This window comes from Dasypus novemcinctus, chromosome 20 (genome assembly GCF_030445035.2).
Source record: "Dasypus novemcinctus isolate mDasNov1 chromosome 20, mDasNov1.1.hap2, whole genome shotgun sequence".
In the NCBI taxonomy this organism is placed as follows: Eukaryota; Metazoa; Chordata; class Mammalia; order Cingulata; family Dasypodidae; genus Dasypus; species Dasypus novemcinctus.
Window position 1 is genome coordinate 45,046,457 of NC_080692.1, and position 17,738 is coordinate 45,064,194.

At 36.2% G+C, this 17,738-nt stretch overlaps 1 protein-coding gene across 7 annotated transcripts in view; it reads right to left on the reverse strand.

The window, feature by feature from the left end:
* Positions 1–2,435: 2,435 nt before the first annotated feature.
* Positions 2,436–17,738, reverse strand: part of SOX5 (SRY-box transcription factor 5) — a 474,102-nt gene continuing 458,799 nt past the window's right edge. For all 7 annotated transcript variants that reach the window (XM_058282906.2, XM_058282908.1, XM_058282904.1 and 4 more), the window contains 3 exons: positions 16,220–16,393; positions 8,828–9,044; positions 2,436–7,313 (listed from right to left, as the gene is read on the reverse strand). In XM_058282906.2, the coding sequence (XP_058138889.1) occupies positions 7,010–7,313; positions 8,828–9,044; positions 16,220–16,393 (695 nt within the window). In that variant the 3' untranslated portion in view covers positions 2,436–7,009. The remainder of the gene's footprint in view (positions 7,314–8,827; positions 9,045–16,219; positions 16,394–17,738) is intronic.

A 17,738-nucleotide genomic window follows, 5' to 3' on the forward strand; every position in this document is an offset into this window, starting at 1 on the left:
GGTTTTAGAAACAAAAGGCTTTATTGCAAATATATTTTACAGTTTGTGTGTAATTAGGATTGCTTTCCAGATTCTGAACTTTAATACTAAATTGAACAGGCAATGTACAAAAATGGTGGTGTTTACTCCGGCCTTCTGAATTCCAGCAATTGTTCTGGTAATTCTTTTTTACCTTCTAAAATTGGATCAGTAAAGATATCCATGACGGAACAGTTTTCAAACTCTTGGTTATATTTTGAATAGCAACAAAGTACACCTCCCTTCCATATTTGTTTGCATCTATAAAAACTGGGAGTAAAAGCTCATGTATCAACACTAAATGAAAAATGACAATATACTTGACCAGAAATGAACTAAGTTCATTCTTGGTGGTAAAAATAGTTTGTTAATCAAATTAGCAGGGTAAAGAAAATTGTAGGACAGATGTTTAGCCTTCTTTAAAACAAAACATATCTATTTTTAAGAACTTTTAGCAATTCTGTTGCATACACTTAACATAATAATTACAGTGCTTACTTATTAAACAGGTCCTCTGGATTTCCCACCAATTCTCAGCTAGTTTTAGGTTGCTTTAGAAAATAAATTTAATTCTTCCATAAACATTATTTAATTCAGAGATTGAACTAATTTATACTTTGAACTAACTTATGCTTCCCTTCACCTCCATTGTTACAACTGAGTTTTAAATGATCTTAAGTTGTAAGGATAAATCCTGAACTTTCAAATTTCATGAGAATTACAGCACTGATTTTTAAAAAATACTTATATGAACTTCTTCAAATGCAAAGAACTAAAATTAGCAAGTGAGATAGATTTTTAAAGATTGGTTTCGTTTCATTATTGTCAGTATGTTTTTGGTTGGCCAAGGTGTTGACAATAGTAAAGCAATCTATTACTGCGTGCTAGTTTTAAATATTCTATCAGAAACTAAAAAACAGAAAGGCCAAGACAAGAATGTTTCTAAATCAGAATAGCACGGGATAAAACAAAGTGAACTTTCTTTAGTAGAAGAGAGGGTAGAGATCAGGGATTTGGACCTTGGGTGAGTCAACTTTTTGTAACCAGAGAAGACTTTCCCCATCCACCATATTTAGCATATCTGTTGTTTCCCAAGACTGCTTCCTGAAGAAACTGAGGAAGAGATGTGACCAAGGTAGTCGATGATAAACACTGCACAGAACAGTTTTAGTTCTTGACTCCTACAGTGGATCTTTTCCTTTCAAAAGAGCCTCAGTTTGTGTGGCAAACATTAAGCGGGTTCTAGACTTGTGTGTTTCAGCTATGGCTTCAACATTCCACTTGCCTGAAGTACAGGTGGATCTCATGTGCTCAATCAACTACCCCCTACAAGAGAAAGCTTCAAGGCTCTTCCCAAGCTCAAACCCATGGCTGCCACAGACCCCCAGTTTCAAGTTATCCAGAGGACTAAGGTTAAATAAAGAGAAAGTACAGCAGAAACAGGATCTGCAGAACTTGAAATGCCAAAAAGGCAGGTGGTAGGTAGGGGAAACTAGAACCCTCCTAGTTCTTTGGAAACACCATTGTGTGCAGAGGAATCATTCGGAGCCATTAAAGGGCAAATGCTTTGTCACTCGTCACACAGATTCTGATTTAGTACCTCAGGAGTGGAACTTATTTTTATTAGGTGATTCCAAAGCAGGTGCCACAGACCAAACTTTGTGAAATACTTCCTTTAGAGGATATGCCTAAAGTGTTAGTAGAATACATCCTCTTTATATACATACTTTGTACTCATTTGAACAGACTTTGTCTGACCAGTGTCTTGATACTTGTTTAAAATAAACACAAAAAGACAACCAACCAACGAACACTCATATAGGAAAGTATTACACATAGAACTACTAAGACAGGAAAACATACTGTGGTGGAAGAGACAAGGGGCAAATGCCATTGTAAGCAAAGGAGACTTCCTGTTGTTTTTAACATTTCCCAAGACAGCTGAAGACAATCCAGAGGCTAGTCAGAGGAGTAAAAACAACAACAAATAGGTGAGGATTGTTTATAGGTCTTAGTAATTTCATTATCTCATATTTGGAATTTTTCTATACAAATACAAGCAATTCTGAAGTGTAGAAACTCCACCCTCCACCCGGTGACAGTTCCAAACCTGGGAAAACAAATATTTTAAAGATGTTTCAGGCTGTAGGGTTTTCAAGTGTATTAGCCTCAACTACACATAAGAGGGATCACTTTTGGACATTACAGTAAAGCTAGATCCGCGCCTGAGTGAGATCCATTGTAACTAGATTTGGCTGTCCTTCTGATAACATCTATCTCCAAAAACTAAACCCTAAGTTCTCAGTTGAAGGTCAGTTTCGATAAAGAGAGGTTTTGTATATTGTAAACACATTATTTTCTATACTTTTGTTCTTTTCATAATACAAATAACAATAATTGGGAAAAGAAACACAGTATAATAGGTAAAGAACACATTTGCTGTTTTTATTGGTGCCTTGCATGGCAGTAATACTGAAAAAAAGAGAATGCATTAAAAAAAAAAAAACCAAAAAAAAAAAAAACAACCAAAAAACAGGTTGGTGGCAACCCACTTTTTTTTTTAAAGAGTACATAAACTCCTGTTTTATTTTTATTGTGGCATGAATGATAACATAAAACCAAAAACATGAAAATATACAACTTATATTACACTATGTGTTATGAACAAAATATAAATCTATAACTCTATGTTATATTTACATAATTATTTATTTTATTAATTTTCAAGTGAGATGGTAGGTTGCACATACTTTGTTTTAAGCTCCAGGCATTTGATTGTCTCTTTTCTATTTTTTTTTTTCCATTTTTACTTGTAAAATCCAAAATGTCAGAAGGACGAAGAACTTTAGCGCCAGTGGAGCTATATAAATACTGTTTTAGTGAAGCAGTGACAGAAACACTGGGGAGGACAAGAATCAGTCAGTAGGAAACTCAACACAACATCATCTTCAACCTGGGAAACTGATAGTTACAAGGAATTTTAAAATTAAATACTGTAAAAGCCTGGCTACACAAACGCCTATGCCCTACAAGACAAAGAGCTATTTGAACCACTTTGAGTGGGCTTCATATTTTCCTTGCAAATCCCATACTTTAAATTTTACTATTAAAATGATAGACAAATATTTTATAAACCTGTTTTTGTAAATATACAGTTGTTTATTATATTTCAATAATTTATTCATTAGAATGGTTGAAATATAATTATTTCTGATGTTTTAAATGTGATAGGAAAGGCTTCTTCTGGGAACAGTAACAGCTTTTGGATTAAGAAAATACCTGAAATTGGACCAAAAAATGGTTAAAGACAATTTAAAAAAAACTGATTTAATTAAGGTATAATTCTACTCCAGAAATCAAATCTATGAAATTATTTCACCAAAAAAAGTTCTTTTATATTTTTTCTTTATATGAGGATTTAGTTTCTATATTCTTTGGGAGGGATGTTATATATAGTTAACTCTTAAGTGCAGATGCCAAGTAAACTTTAAAAATTGACAACTAATTTAGGCATAAATGAACTGAAGATATTTTCTCCAAATATAGCCAAATTGTTAATAACTTATAAATGAGCAACTTTAACCTATTTCCTCCAGTGATGTCCTCTTGGATTCATATGAAAAACATGATTATTTTAAGGGGAACTGCCTACTTAAAAACCACATTTCTGGCATGATTATTCAATGTTGGGATGAGCATGTGTGTGTGTACTAGAGAGAGAGAGAGAGAGAGGGAGAGAGAGAGAGAGATGGGAAAGGAGTGAGAGAGTCTGGGCCTGTTTACGTTTTAGCTTTATCTCGCTCTCATTTCCTTGTTTTTTGGTCATCATGAGGCACAGGAAAAGAATACAAAGTTTTAGGGTCCTTTACAAAACTTCTAAACCAATCAAATGCCAAAAGGGTGACATTAACATAGTATGGTGCTATTCATAGTACCCTTTATCTAATGACTTCTAAACACTTTAAACATTACTTGCATTTTTTGTTTGTGTGTTTGTTTTCTTATGGGCTAAAGTAAAGCAAACCAACTGTGATACCCATTCAAAGGTCAGCACAAGAGGCTGCATGGAGCTCTGTGGGCTTCCTTTTGCTGCTTCATTCTATGCAGTCTACTCTTTCTGGTAACAAAACTCACCAAACGAAATTAACTTCTGAATTTCAGGAGTTAAAAAGTCACCCTTAACAATTTTGTTTTCCCCTTCAAGTAAAACAAAATAAAAACAAAGACCGGACAGAAGTGTTTTGCCAATTCACTAAGTGCAATTATTGTTTTCAACCTTGAATGCCCTAGGTGGCATCTACCTGGAGCTAAAACAAAGTATTCTCGTAGCCCAAAGTCATGAAATGAAAACAAAGCATCTTTTTAACATGGTGTAAAATAAGTATCCAGCAAACGGGAGGGGTGAACCCACAGAAGTCAGAAAAAAACTGTTAACAAAGACTGAGAACGAATTTTTAAAAGTCTGGTTTCACATTGTACATCATAACGATATAAAAACAAGTGTCTATTTTTCTCCTTATCCAGAGTGCTTGAAAACAAAACAGAAACAAAATTTTAAAAACTGGCTCTAGATGACTGTGGCAATTAAATAACTAAAATGAGTGATGAGAGCAAAGTTAATGAAGTTAATTGAGATTGAACAGGACCCTCCCATTAATTCACTCCTTCCTGTTAAACTTTACATTGTTGGGGCCAAAATTTTTTAAAAAGAGGAAAACTTATGGAAGTAGAAGTAATACTGTATGTGTGAATATATATATATATATATATACACACACACACATATATAATAAAGAGATGGAAATTAGTTTTAAATATCTAACAGCCTCATGTAGGCTGTATTTCCAAATCAGAGCAGAATAAAATAGAAAGGGAGAAATAAAATAAATTATACATAATTTACTAATCTGGGAACAGCTGACCATTATTATTATTATTACTATTATTATTATTATTACTTTATCATCATCATTATTACAACACTAGCAAAAAGAGGCAGTTCAAATGAAAATACAGTCATCAAAAACAGAGAAACAAACGAAACAAAATCTCTGACATGCAGGATATGATCAGCTCCTCCAAGCAAAACCCCAGAGCAAGTATTCTGAGAGAGAGAACAATAGAAAATAATTTTTCTTACGTGTAGGTAAAAATCAAATTTTAGGGTGGTGTTTGGGGTGTGAGATAGGAAAGTGATGACTGGAGTGAAAGTCATATCACATTCAAACTGCTGGTTGGACTGTGTGATACACTTCACCATAAACAATGATTTTGCATTTGTTTGTACAGATCCTACCACTGCCTTGGCATTTGGCGAACAACATCTAAATAAGCATTCCCCTTACCACCAGTAGGTGTTCCATGCAACACTCTGCTGGAACCAAAAGTTGGTCTCCAGGGGATCTGTCTTACAGCAAAGTAAGAATATTGGCAAGGGTGGTTGGGTTCAGCCGGGCTCCATTTTTTGAACTGCTGTGACTTTAAATCAAATTCTGCTTTTTTTCTGATATGAACTGCACACGGTCCACAATTATGAAATGCAAATGGCCTTCACCTCATTTCATGGAGAGGTGAAAAATACCTTATAAAACCAGCAGATCCATTTCTTGGTCAGGGAAGGATGGAATGTTGGAGAAATAGGCTAATTCTACATTTCTAGAAAATGGTCAAATATATGCCATGGAAAGAATGAATGCTTTGCTCAAAGCATCAACAGGAAAAAAAATTATTAAGTAGCAAATGTTAGTGGAACTGACTGACCAGGGAGAAAGGACACCTGGGAGCAGTTTGCCAGTAGCTTCCACGCACACCTCTATACCCAGGGCCACCTGATTCATCCAATAAGAATCGTATTGGAAATTTAAAAATATAATTTCTTAGCCCTGTACTTGGTTAAGTTGTCATCTGAAGTGCAAAGTCAAGGTCAAGGTTACTTCCAGACCAGATGCTTAGGAGGATGTGGGATTTCATCCCCAGATGTGGGTCTAACTCACAATGGTCCAATGTTATTCCTATTAGTACCATAATCACACACATACATATACACAAAAATCCAAGATCAGAAAATATTTTTTTCTCTAAATTTCTTATGTCTCTCTCTCTCTTTTCACCTGAGAACAGCACCTACAGTTTCCATTAAAAAAAAAAAAGAAAAAAGAAAAAGTCAAATCTCACGAGCTGCTGGTATTTCAGGTTTTTCAAGGGATTGTCTAAGTTATAACACTGTCCTAAGTTAAGAAGGAACAGGGAAAAGGAAAGGGAAAAAATGAACTGGGTCAACACTTGAGTACAAATTTGGCACTTGCTCATAGATGTAGTGTGGTGTGCAATAGATAAAGTTCCCTAAAGAAAATAATTGCTTATTTTTGTGGTGGATAGCAAGGAAATTAAAAACAGGCTCTTTTTCCCTCTTCTCTCCCATGCACAGACTTCCATCTTTAAAGTGTAGAGATGGAGAAGGTGGAGAGAATTAAAGAGAAATTTGTCTTTCTTTTTCTGTCAGGTGCATTACCAAAAAAATTATAAAATAAACAGGAAACCCCAAAACAAAACAAAACAAAACTTATTTCCTTTTAAAAATTGTAGCACAAAACAACAAAACACATTCACAAGCCACTTGTTGGCACTGTGTACCTGAGTGAGAATTTCTAGAACATTGTAGAACAAACAGCCATAAAGTTTATTAAAAAAAAAAAAAGTTGACGGGTAAGACTTCAGTGCTTGGATGTAGCAGCTGAATTACTGGCATTATTTTACCCATAGCTTATTTCAATCTCTTGTTTTTGATATTGTCGTTTTCTTGTTGTATTTTCTTTTCCTTTCCAAGCCTTTTGAGGCTGAGGTCTATTAGTCAGCTGATGTCCCAACTAGTTAAGACTAACAGTTAAAGTAACAGTCAGTGTATGAGAAAGTTAATGTGCTTGGCCACTGGTAAGGACGAACCAGCTAGGGCTTCTTGAAGTCCTAAGGTTGCCACAATCTTTTGGCCTTATCAGTTGGCTTGTCCTGCAATATGGTTTTCACTGTCACTCCCATAGTCTACGTCGGGATCATCCTCTTCCTCATCATACTCATCGTACATTTCTCCGTTGATGTCCTCAGCCTGTATCTCTTCTTTGATATGCGGCTCCTCTCCTTTCACCCCGTAAGTGCTCTGGATCACGGGCAGCCCGGGCTCGGGGCTGCTGGACACGCTCGAGTGCTCCGAGGGCAGGTGAGGGGAAGGCATTCCTGCCATGGTGATGGCTCCAGGGTACACAACACCAGCGGTGGTGAGGGGAAGCTGTGCTTGTTGCCTGTCGGGAGATTCCCAAAGAGACCGCAGGTGAGTGGCCAGGTAGGCGGGGCCTTATCAACCTAACCCCTCTGCTCAGTTCTAAGGTCCCGATTTTTACCCGATTGCCTAACTTCTAAAAACTTGCATCCTACTTTGATTCCAATGCCTTACCTCTGGCTGGTGCTTCATAAATTGAGATAGTTAAGTGTACTCCCATTTATTCTTTATAATAATCCTGTTTCATTGGCACCTCTTTTATTTTTTAAAAATCTAAGATCTGAGGTTCAAAATATTAAGCAGAAGAATCCAGGTCCTTGACTCCAAGGAGAAAATACTAGAATACACTCAAAATAAAACTTTACTGCCCAGAAACCACCAGAACTGAACTACATCATAATCTCCTCCTTGTCCTGGCAACAATTTTAGGTGGGAGTATAAAGGGTTGGCTTAATGGGTGAGCGACCTGTGCAGATGCAGGAGGTTTGAGTTAAAGTTCTGCAGCTGCAGGCATCAGATTCTTAAAATTTTTAAAAGAGGGAGCCCTTATTCTCATTTTGCACTGGGACCCACAAATGACAAAGCAGTTCCTAGTATGAAGGGATTTATGATGCTATCCATTCATGTCTTCTTTCATTCATTTATTCATGTGTTTACTATTTAACCCAGGGAGTGCTGAACTTTGGGCTTAGCTTTGAGAAGAGACAGGCACTTGGATATAAATCACAGACCCTTAGACAGAGCAGTCAGACTCTTTCAAAAACAACAACAAAAAAACGGAGGGGGCAGGGCAGATTTTGTAAGCTATCCTGAGGACATTTTCAGAACAGTGTTTATTATCCCAAGATGCTCTCAGGATCTTACTAACTTTGGTTTCAAATATGAGCACCTGTATTTCTGTGTCTTGAGAAAATTCTGCAGAAGCAATGTGGTTGCAGACAGCGTATTATGACACTATCAACAGCTTTGCCATAAGAGGCAGGATAAAACATCCTGAGAGCTGCATTCTTAGCTCAGAATGGAACTTTCCCATTCACAAACTTGCTGTGCCCTAGACCCTACTGAATACTGTGATCCAGAGAGGCTGCATGTGTGCCTTGATGGCCCAGCAATCCTTGATGCTCACTCAGTGGTTCGTTCTTTTGAAATAATTGTTATGTTGTACTGTCTCAACTAAGTTGTTAGCCACCACCAGGGTGCATTGGAAGTAATTTTTAAAAAAACACCTAGAAAAATAATCAGCAATACTTCTAAGTTTTTAACAGCAATCTTCAAAATTATTTACTTATATACATTTTGCTTGCAAACTGGTTGTTAAAAATGCTTATGTCACAGCCACCGTCCTAGGGGCTAGACAGGATTAAAAGGCAAACATTCTTTTTCAGGAATTTGTGGTGGACAGTTTAGTCTCTGAAAATACACTGTGTTCAGGTTCAATTTCAAAATGCTGCTTTGCAACTGAACGAACAGGTTTGTTGTCCCATTAAGAATAACAGGAATATTTCCCCATGAGAAAAGTGACTGCACGGCCCGTACCCGACATTGAAGTACTGCCGCATCTCCTGCCGCCTGTTCCGCATGATTGCCTTGTACTCTCCGATGCGCAGCTTTTTGCCATCCACAAGGCAGGTGCGCTTTGGCCTGGGCTTGTACTTGTAGTCTGGGTACTTCTCCAGGTGCTGCTTGCTGAGACGGGCTTGCTCCTCATAATATGGCTGTTTCTCAAGGTTCGTCATCGCTTTCCAGCGTGATCCTAGGAGGAAAGGAAGGTTAGGGCGTCCTAAAATCAGATATGATTGAGAACAAGACAATCGGAAGTAGAAATACTGGTCCAAACACAGGAACATGTAAAAATGGTTTTGGTGGGTGAGCTTTGATCCCAGAGGTGAGATTCCCCAAGCATGGTGGTGGTGGTGGCCATGAGCCAGAAGAAACTCTAGCCCACGAGCAACAGACAAGATTTATTTTCTGGACTGAACTAACAATTTAGCCAAATGTATATTATGTACATCAATGATCACAGATAACTTAATGGGTATATCTTTCTACATTTTTCTCTCAATAATATATAAAGATGCCACTTCCTGTGAGATAGTCTGCATTGATAATGATAACCAAAGTGTTTTTCCTCTTCCTTTCATTTTTAATTTTGGTTTGGATTCAACTAGGATTGGAGAAAAATGACTGTTTGAGGTTCAATTAAAGAAGAGTTTCTGCTAATTCTTAATAAAGATGTGGCTGAAAGCTTTGATTCTGTCAGTATAGCTAAGTGTAGTAGTAACAGAAGTAGTAGTAACAATGCTAATTTTAATAACCATGTAAGAAAAACCTGTCTATTTGCCAATGAATTGTTTTATCTATATGTGCTTAGCTCAACTCCACCCAAATAAGAATTATTATTTAGGGTCTGTAAGAACCATAAAGACCAAAACAACTGGATTTAGGAGATTACTACCCCAAATATCCTGGTACTGCTGCCTTTAAATGCCTCCCAAAGTCATCCATGCAAGATCTTCAAAGCTTTCTGGTTCATTACTCAATCATACTCAATTGAAACCCCATGTCTTAAACAACTCACTGTTGAAAACTTCTTCCCTACAAATGCACAGAATTTCTCAGTATGGGTCGATACGTTTATTAAAGCAATGAAGCAAAAGGGATAATACGTCTTCCTTTAATATTGTGGTCTCCTGGAAAAGATGTAGCCTAGGTGGTATATCAATGTAGGTCTTACACAGTTGTTCCATTTAGACACTAATATTCTATTTACATTCTATTTACAACAGAAACCCAAGTTACAGTTCAATAAAGAGATTCATCCTTTTCTATAGTCTCCTCCGACTTCTCTTTAAATAGGCATCTTCCAGCACCAGGTGAATTGGTCACGCCTTATCCCCTGTAGGTATAATCTCAAACTCCTTATTTGCCCAACATTATTCTCTAGAAAACCATTAAGTTGTACTCAGGGTAAATATAAACACAGGTAAAGCTATAAAAATTATTGAACTAGATAAGTTCTTTTCATGGAGTTCCTTGCAAGTATGTAGACCAGCTTTTTTTAAAATCTTAGCTTGGAATGGAAAAGAGAGTTTGACAGAAATAATTTTCTGACCAAATAGGAATGTAATGAAAAGTGGCTCAAGAGTGGTTGACCTTGTATGAAATTCACAAGCTATCTTTATGACCAAATAGAACACTCAAAGAAACCAGGCTTCTCAATTAGACAGGGAATTGTTAAAGATTTTTCTGTTAGTCTAAATGTTGTATAAACCAAAAAGAATATATATGTCTAAGAACAGGAATGTTCATAGCCCCTAATGAGCAGCCTTGGAATGTGGGACCTGATTTTATATTTCCCTCTATGTGCCTGGTGCTGTGCTGGTTACTGTGAACAAGACAGATGTGGCCCATGTCTTCCCGCAGTTTAATTTCTAGCGGAGGAGAAATACATTATATGTCTGATTAAAAAATGTGTTATTACATTATAATTGCTGAAAGCACAGGAAACAATAAGAACATATGATAAGGAAGTGGGGTCAAGCTTCGGCAGCTCAGGGAGGCTTCACTGAAGGAAGGAGAGGCTCCTGGAGAAAGCATGGGATGGTCAAGGCTCTGCAGTGGGAAGGAGATTAGAGGAATGCAGAGAAAGCTGGCTTGGATAAAATGTAGAGGAAAAAAGAGATGCATATGTAGCAAGAAATGGAATAATCAGAGATGCATAAATTCTCAGACAAATAGGATTCCAAGTCCAGACTGAACTGGAATCAGAAAATACTTTGATATTTGGTAATAAAATTCCCCTGGGAGTCTTACTGAATCTTAAGCTATATTGAAAAATATGGCCATATAATAATTATAAGTCTTTTAAGAAATAAGAGTTAAGACAGCCTAAGCATGGGGAGTAAAATGGCTTAACTACTCCATTTTATGACACAGCAGAGTAATGATTCCATTTTATGACAAATGCAATTTTCATTTTTAAATGATAACTTTTGAATAGAATTAACTAATTTATAAGTTTGTTTTTAGTTTCAATGGCTTTGCAGGTACAAGTACAATAACCAGTATAGGTATCTGTGGTATAAACCCCTGAAATATACTAGACAGAAAGGTGAGAAAGCATTTTAAATAGCTAAAAAAGAAACGAAAATGTGTATTTGAGTATGTCTGGTTGCTTACTCTGGGCCCATGAACAGAAAGTTAGTTCCTTGCCATTTTCAAAATGCTGGCTTATCATAATAAAAAATGGGGAAGGACATTTGGCTATTTCTGATTGCAAAAGAAGAGATTCGATAAAAAATATTACATATTCAAAATAAGAAAAAAGAGGACTTAAAAGTGCTCATTCCCTTTTTAAATCTGGCAACTGAGTAACAGTGAAGAGTCTGCACTGAGCAGCACTGTCATCTCCATGGAGTCTGCAATGAATTTGCACATTTTACTCCAACTACTGTATATCTAATCAGAAAAAGATGTCCCCCATCCCCTGATGTAGCGCCAAACAGTAAAAGGTGATTCCTTATGTTAACAATTTCAGCAGAATGGCTTATTAAAACCAGATTTTAGGGTATTATAAAATGCTTAGAAGCCCTTTAAAATGTCAACTAGGATCCCCAGAGACTACGTAAAATGTCAACCCAGCTCAAGCGCCTGTTTTAAGCAGAATGAATTAGTGGCATGCTGTCGGCGGCTGTTATCCAAAACAATCAGTAAAGAGGAAAACATCAAGCTTTCTTTGTACTTTTTATATAAAATGGGCCATTTAGAGTGATCTTGTGGATATTTGAAGATTACTTATTTATTTGAAGATATGACTAAATATTGAGGTCTAAAACACCTCAGTGTTATTTTTAAAATTTCCCGAATACACCTGCTCTCTCTCTAATTAATATAAGTTCATTAAAAAGACTGAAATCAGGCATCATTCTCTTTCTTATTGCCTATTACAATACAATCATATAATCATTCTAATATTCTCTCCTCCAAACCAGAAAGGATTCCTTTTAGCCAGCTATCTCTTTTCCTTAAAATACTCTGCTGTTTTCTAAAATGTCATCTGATATTTATTTCTCTTCTAATTAGGATAAAATATTAATCAGCAATTATCACATTAGTATAAAGACACATGAATGATATCAAGACAGTTTAATCTGACTTAATAATTTTATATTTTTTGATTTCTAAATTGGGAATAACTGATTTATATGAAATATGCTTACATCAAGTATTTTATTGTTTCCTAAAACTTTCCCAAATGCAAGAGGTTAGGTGTTTTTTTTGAAGTGTTTTAAGATAGAAGATAGAAGGAAACGGACTTTGGCCCAGTGGTTAGGGCGTCCGTCTACCACATGGGAGGTCCGCGGTTCAAGCCCCGGGCCTCCTTGACCCGTGTGGAGCTGGCCCATGCGCAGTGCTGATGCGCGCAAGGAGTGCCGTGCTACACAGGGGTGTCCCCCGCGTAGGGAGCCCCACGTGCAAGGAGTGCACTCATAAGGAGAGCCGCCCAGCGCGAAGGAGGGAGCAGCCTGCCGAGGAATGGCGCTGCCCACACTTCCCGTGCCGCTGACGACAACAGAAGCGGACAAAGAAACAAGACGCAGCAAAAAGACACAGAAAACAGACAACCGGGGCAGGAGAGGGGAATTAAATAAATAAAAATAAATCTTAAAAAAAAAAAAAAAAGATAGAATAGTTATAAAAAGAAAAAATAGATCAGAAATGCAAATAGTTTGCATTTCCTCTATTGGTTCCATGTTTTGATTATGTATGGATATATATTTTAAACATAAGTATTCACATTTTTTATATATATATCTTAAGTTCCACACATTTATCCCCTTTGAGATAACTTTCATTCAAATATCTCAAAACTGTTTTAGATGAAAACTGAGATATAAGTGTCTAGGTTTTAATTTTTTAAATTTTTTGCTCTTATTAAAAAGCAGTGGCATCTCTTAACATTTTTGAGAGTAAGGGATCATAAAAACACATATATATGTTTACTATTTGTAGATGATCAGTTTACTAATGTAAATAATCCAAAGGGACCCTATCTTCATAAACTATTTGTAATTCTAAGTGGATTGTATATTTTAAAAAGCTTAAGTAAGTTAAACAAAGTTTGTTACTTACTTGTTAAAGCTGACATTTTCTGGCAGAGTTTAAGTATGTCTATTTAACTTCTATTGTTCAGCTCTCAGACACCAGGGAATGAATAATAAAAAATTTGCTTAGGTGCCTGGTACCAAGCCACCAGCCTATTTGATGATGGAGATGATATCAAGAAAAGGGCACAAAAGAAATGGGCTCTTTTCTTTTAGTTTTCTGGAATTAAAATGATCTCTAGTAGGGGTTGGGGTACAGTTCCTAGGGCCTCACAAACATGCTAAAGGCAAGACTGAGGTGCCTAGAGCTATTCCCTGTCAGATTGTATGGATAAGCCCTGAAAGAAGGCTTGTGTCCTCGTCAATCTAGAAACACTGTGAAATGCCTTTTTTTTTTTTTGGGGGGGGGGAGTGGTTGGCTCCTGAAATTAAAGGAAAGCTCTGTAATAATACTATCTGGATATAAGCATAAGGAACACATGCCTCACATTCTAAATCCCAGTGGTAACACACTGAAATATCAAAATGTCTAGGTTGCAACAAAAGATAACAAAATATACAAAAGGAGAAGCAGTTGCCCAGGCAAAGAAGATTAAAGCATTAGAAATTATTATTGAGGAGGGCCAGACCTGGGACATAACAGACAAAATTAAAAAAAAAAAATTGCCCTAAATATGCTCAAATAGCTAATGGTTAACATGGTCCAAAGTAAAGCAAAAAAAAACCAACCAACCAAACAAACAAACAAATAAAAAATCTAAAGGAAATAAAGATAGATGAACACAAAAAAGAGAATATTAATAAAGACATGGAAATTATAAAAAGGACCCAAACTACTGAAGACCACAGCAAAAGAAATTTAAAATTCCCTAGAGGGGTACAAGAACATATTGGAACTGACCGAAGAAAGAGTCAGTGAACTTGAAAATAGGACAATTGAAATTATCCACAGACAATATGCATACAATGACTGGAAACTTCTTAAATTTAATGAAAGATATGAATACACACATCCAACATGTTAAACAAACTCCAAACAGGACAAACCCAAATATATCCACACCACTCCATGTTATAAAACTGTTGAATGCCAAATATAAAGAGGGAATTCTGAAGGTTGCAAGATAGATGTAATGTGTAACATACAAGGGAACTTCAATAAGATTAGGTAACAATTTCTCATCATAATCTACAGAGGCAAGAAAGCAGTAGGAAGACATATTTAAAGTGCTGATAGCAGAAAACTGCCAACCAAGAATTCTATATCCAGTAAAACTGTCTTTCAAAAATGAGGGAAGGAGTAAGACTTTCCCAGTTAAACAGAAGCTGAGGGAGTCTGTCACCACTAGACTGGTCCTACAAGGAATGCTAATGAAGGTTGAAAGGAAAGAACATTAGACAATTGAATGAAGCTACATGAAGAAATAAAGATCTCTGGGAAAGAGAGCATAGGTAAATATAAATGCCAGCACTATTTTATTTTTGACTTGTAATTTCACTTTATACTTCCTACAGGATCTAAAAGGCAAATGTAATGCTAAATAAGTGGTTTTAGATTCGTTGTGGATAAACATGCCATCCGTGACAAGAACTACATAAAGGTAGGGGGTGGAGGGGTATGGAAACATAGTTTGTGCATATTATTGAAGTTAATTTGATTTAGAATATTAAATTTAAACCCTATGGTAACAACAAAGAAAATATCAGAGAATATGCAAGTTCTTAGAGACAAAAATTGCCTGGGACAGAGAGTAGGGAGAATGGGGAGTTAATGAATATTAGGTGTAAGGTTTCTGTTTGGGAAGGTGGTGAGGGCAATATTCTGAGTGTGATTAACACCACTGAATGGTATATGGTATGTCTGGGAGTGGCTGAGATGGGAAAATTTATGTTGTATACATGGTCCCACAGTTTAAAAAAAAACAGAGTGCAACTAAAGAGACAACGAAAATTAAATGAAATACATGATTGTAAAAAGTTCCCAGCAAGGTTCAAAGGGACATTATTGGGACATGTGAAAAATGGGAATACAGACCATAGCTTTATATCATTGTTAAATTTCTTGAATTTGATAACTGCACTTAAGCTGGTTATATAATTGATTATTCTTGTTCTTAGTTTAAAGTATTCAGGGAGCATAGTGGATATAACGTGTAGTCAAGTGTTCAGAAACTGAACTGATAAATAGATACACAGATAGACAGGCAGATAGAGAAATAGATGGATAGATATACAGAATATTGGGCAAATGTGGCAAAATGTTAAAACTGGTGGATCTGGGTATCTGAGGTGGGGGGTAGAGATATACTGGCATTCTGTGTATGGTGTTTATATTATTTTTGTAACTGTCCTGCAGGTTTGAAAGTATTTCAAAATAAAAAGTTTTTTAAAAGGTGTATAATTTTCATCTTCTTTTGTGTATCTCAACTGATTTTCAATTACAGCATCCCCACCTCCTTGTCACAACATGATGGGTTCTATAAAGAAGCCTCCTTATTATGTTCCCAAGATGACCTATCATTCATATAGGGAAAAATAAAAACTGGCAATACCAATATCTAGTGGCTCCTGCGAGAGTCCTTTATTTTTCTGTCTTAGGAAATTATTTCAAGATTTTTAAAGAGGGGAAAATATTTTAATGATTATTATAGAGACAGCTCAACCAGCTGTAGAAGTTGGGTATTTTTGTCAATGAACATAGACTGTCTCAAAATCAGAAGGAAAAACCTCCATCATGGTCCTTGTATTTTGGATAAGCAGATAACATGAGATGGCTGAATACTACGTTTATTCTACCATCACTTGACTTGTAATGCTTTCTTACCCAATATCTTGCTGATGTTGGAGTTGTGCATGTCAGGAAAGGCCTGAAGGATTTTCCTCCGTTCATCTTTAGCCCACACCATGAAGGCATTCATTGGACGCTTTATATGGGGCTCATTGCTACCACGCCCCCGGGATTCCCTATAAATTCTTGATTCAGAGACTCCAGCACTTCCTAAAAAGAGGAAACATAACTTCACATTAGTGTTAAAATTCTTAGCAATGTTCTTCTTTGGATTACTTTTTTCCAACCCATTAAAATATCTGAAAATAAAAAGCTCTTCTGATAATGGTACTTTCAGTTCTTGAGCCAGATGCTTGTGAAGTTTTTGTGATAAGCCTTGTGGTGGCAAATGGTGTATCTGTATTTTTAATTCATTTCTAATATATTTCCCTTTTCTTCCAATGGACCATGGGCTGTTTCACCTTTTATTTTCAAAAGCACACAAGAAATTTTGAATATATGATTTTGGGGGCAATTTGGAAACAGAAGAGTAAGGTTAGATTAATAGGCCTGCCAATACTGCAGAATTATTAAACAGGTCAAGGAGCTCACAATATTGGGAAACACTCATTTATTGTGCAGGAGGGGTGCCAACAGGTGAAAATATATGTCTCTTCTACTTAAAGACTGTCAGAACATAGAATCCTTATGCCCTTTTCCTCTTTCTGATATTAGATAAATATAAGCACTGTGAGAGGAAATTTTGAGTTATAATCGCAGCATCTTCTTGTTCCTGTTTTGTGCTTGGCTTTTCTTTGAAACTATGTGCTAATAAATGCATGGAATATGCTGAAGCAGCAATGATATCTGCACTTCAAAATATTTGGATTTGGTAGGGAAAATAACAAATGTATCCTTATATTTCTCTGGCTTCATAAGAAGTCTATAGCCACTGCTTAAGGTAAAAGAGTAATAAAATTTCCTGATTTTTTTCCCTAACATCTAAAATTATCCAAAGAGAAGCAAGATTCATAAGCAAGAATTACAGCTCATGAAATAATCAAGAGTCACAGTAGACACTTTGGAAGCTGCAACTACTCCTGCAGGCCTATCTGGGACTTCTCAGAATAGCTTAAGCAGAAGAAAAGAGACAACTCTCGAGAAGTCTAACCACCTTCCATGGTTATCATTACAAGAGTTCGAATAGACGTATTTTAGTAGCATCTGAAACTTTAAAACATTTTGGGGATTTCTAGAGCTTCAATGAGCAGTAAAAGCACTACTTTCCTTCCTTTGAGCTCCTATTCCTTTCTTTTCTTAATTTGAAGAAATAGACATCAACTAAAGTTACCCAAGCTTGAAGCCTTCTATAACAACAAACAAAAAACAGAAAATTTGTTGGTGGAATTTCTCATCATTTCTCATTCATAACATGCTCTTTGGCTAATGAAGATTGGAAACTATTTTGTGTATAAGCATGACTGAATCTAACAAACAACCAACAAAAACTTTGATGTTTTAAAGCTGATTACCATGGAGTATATTTTACTATGCTTATACAACTTAAAATTTATGA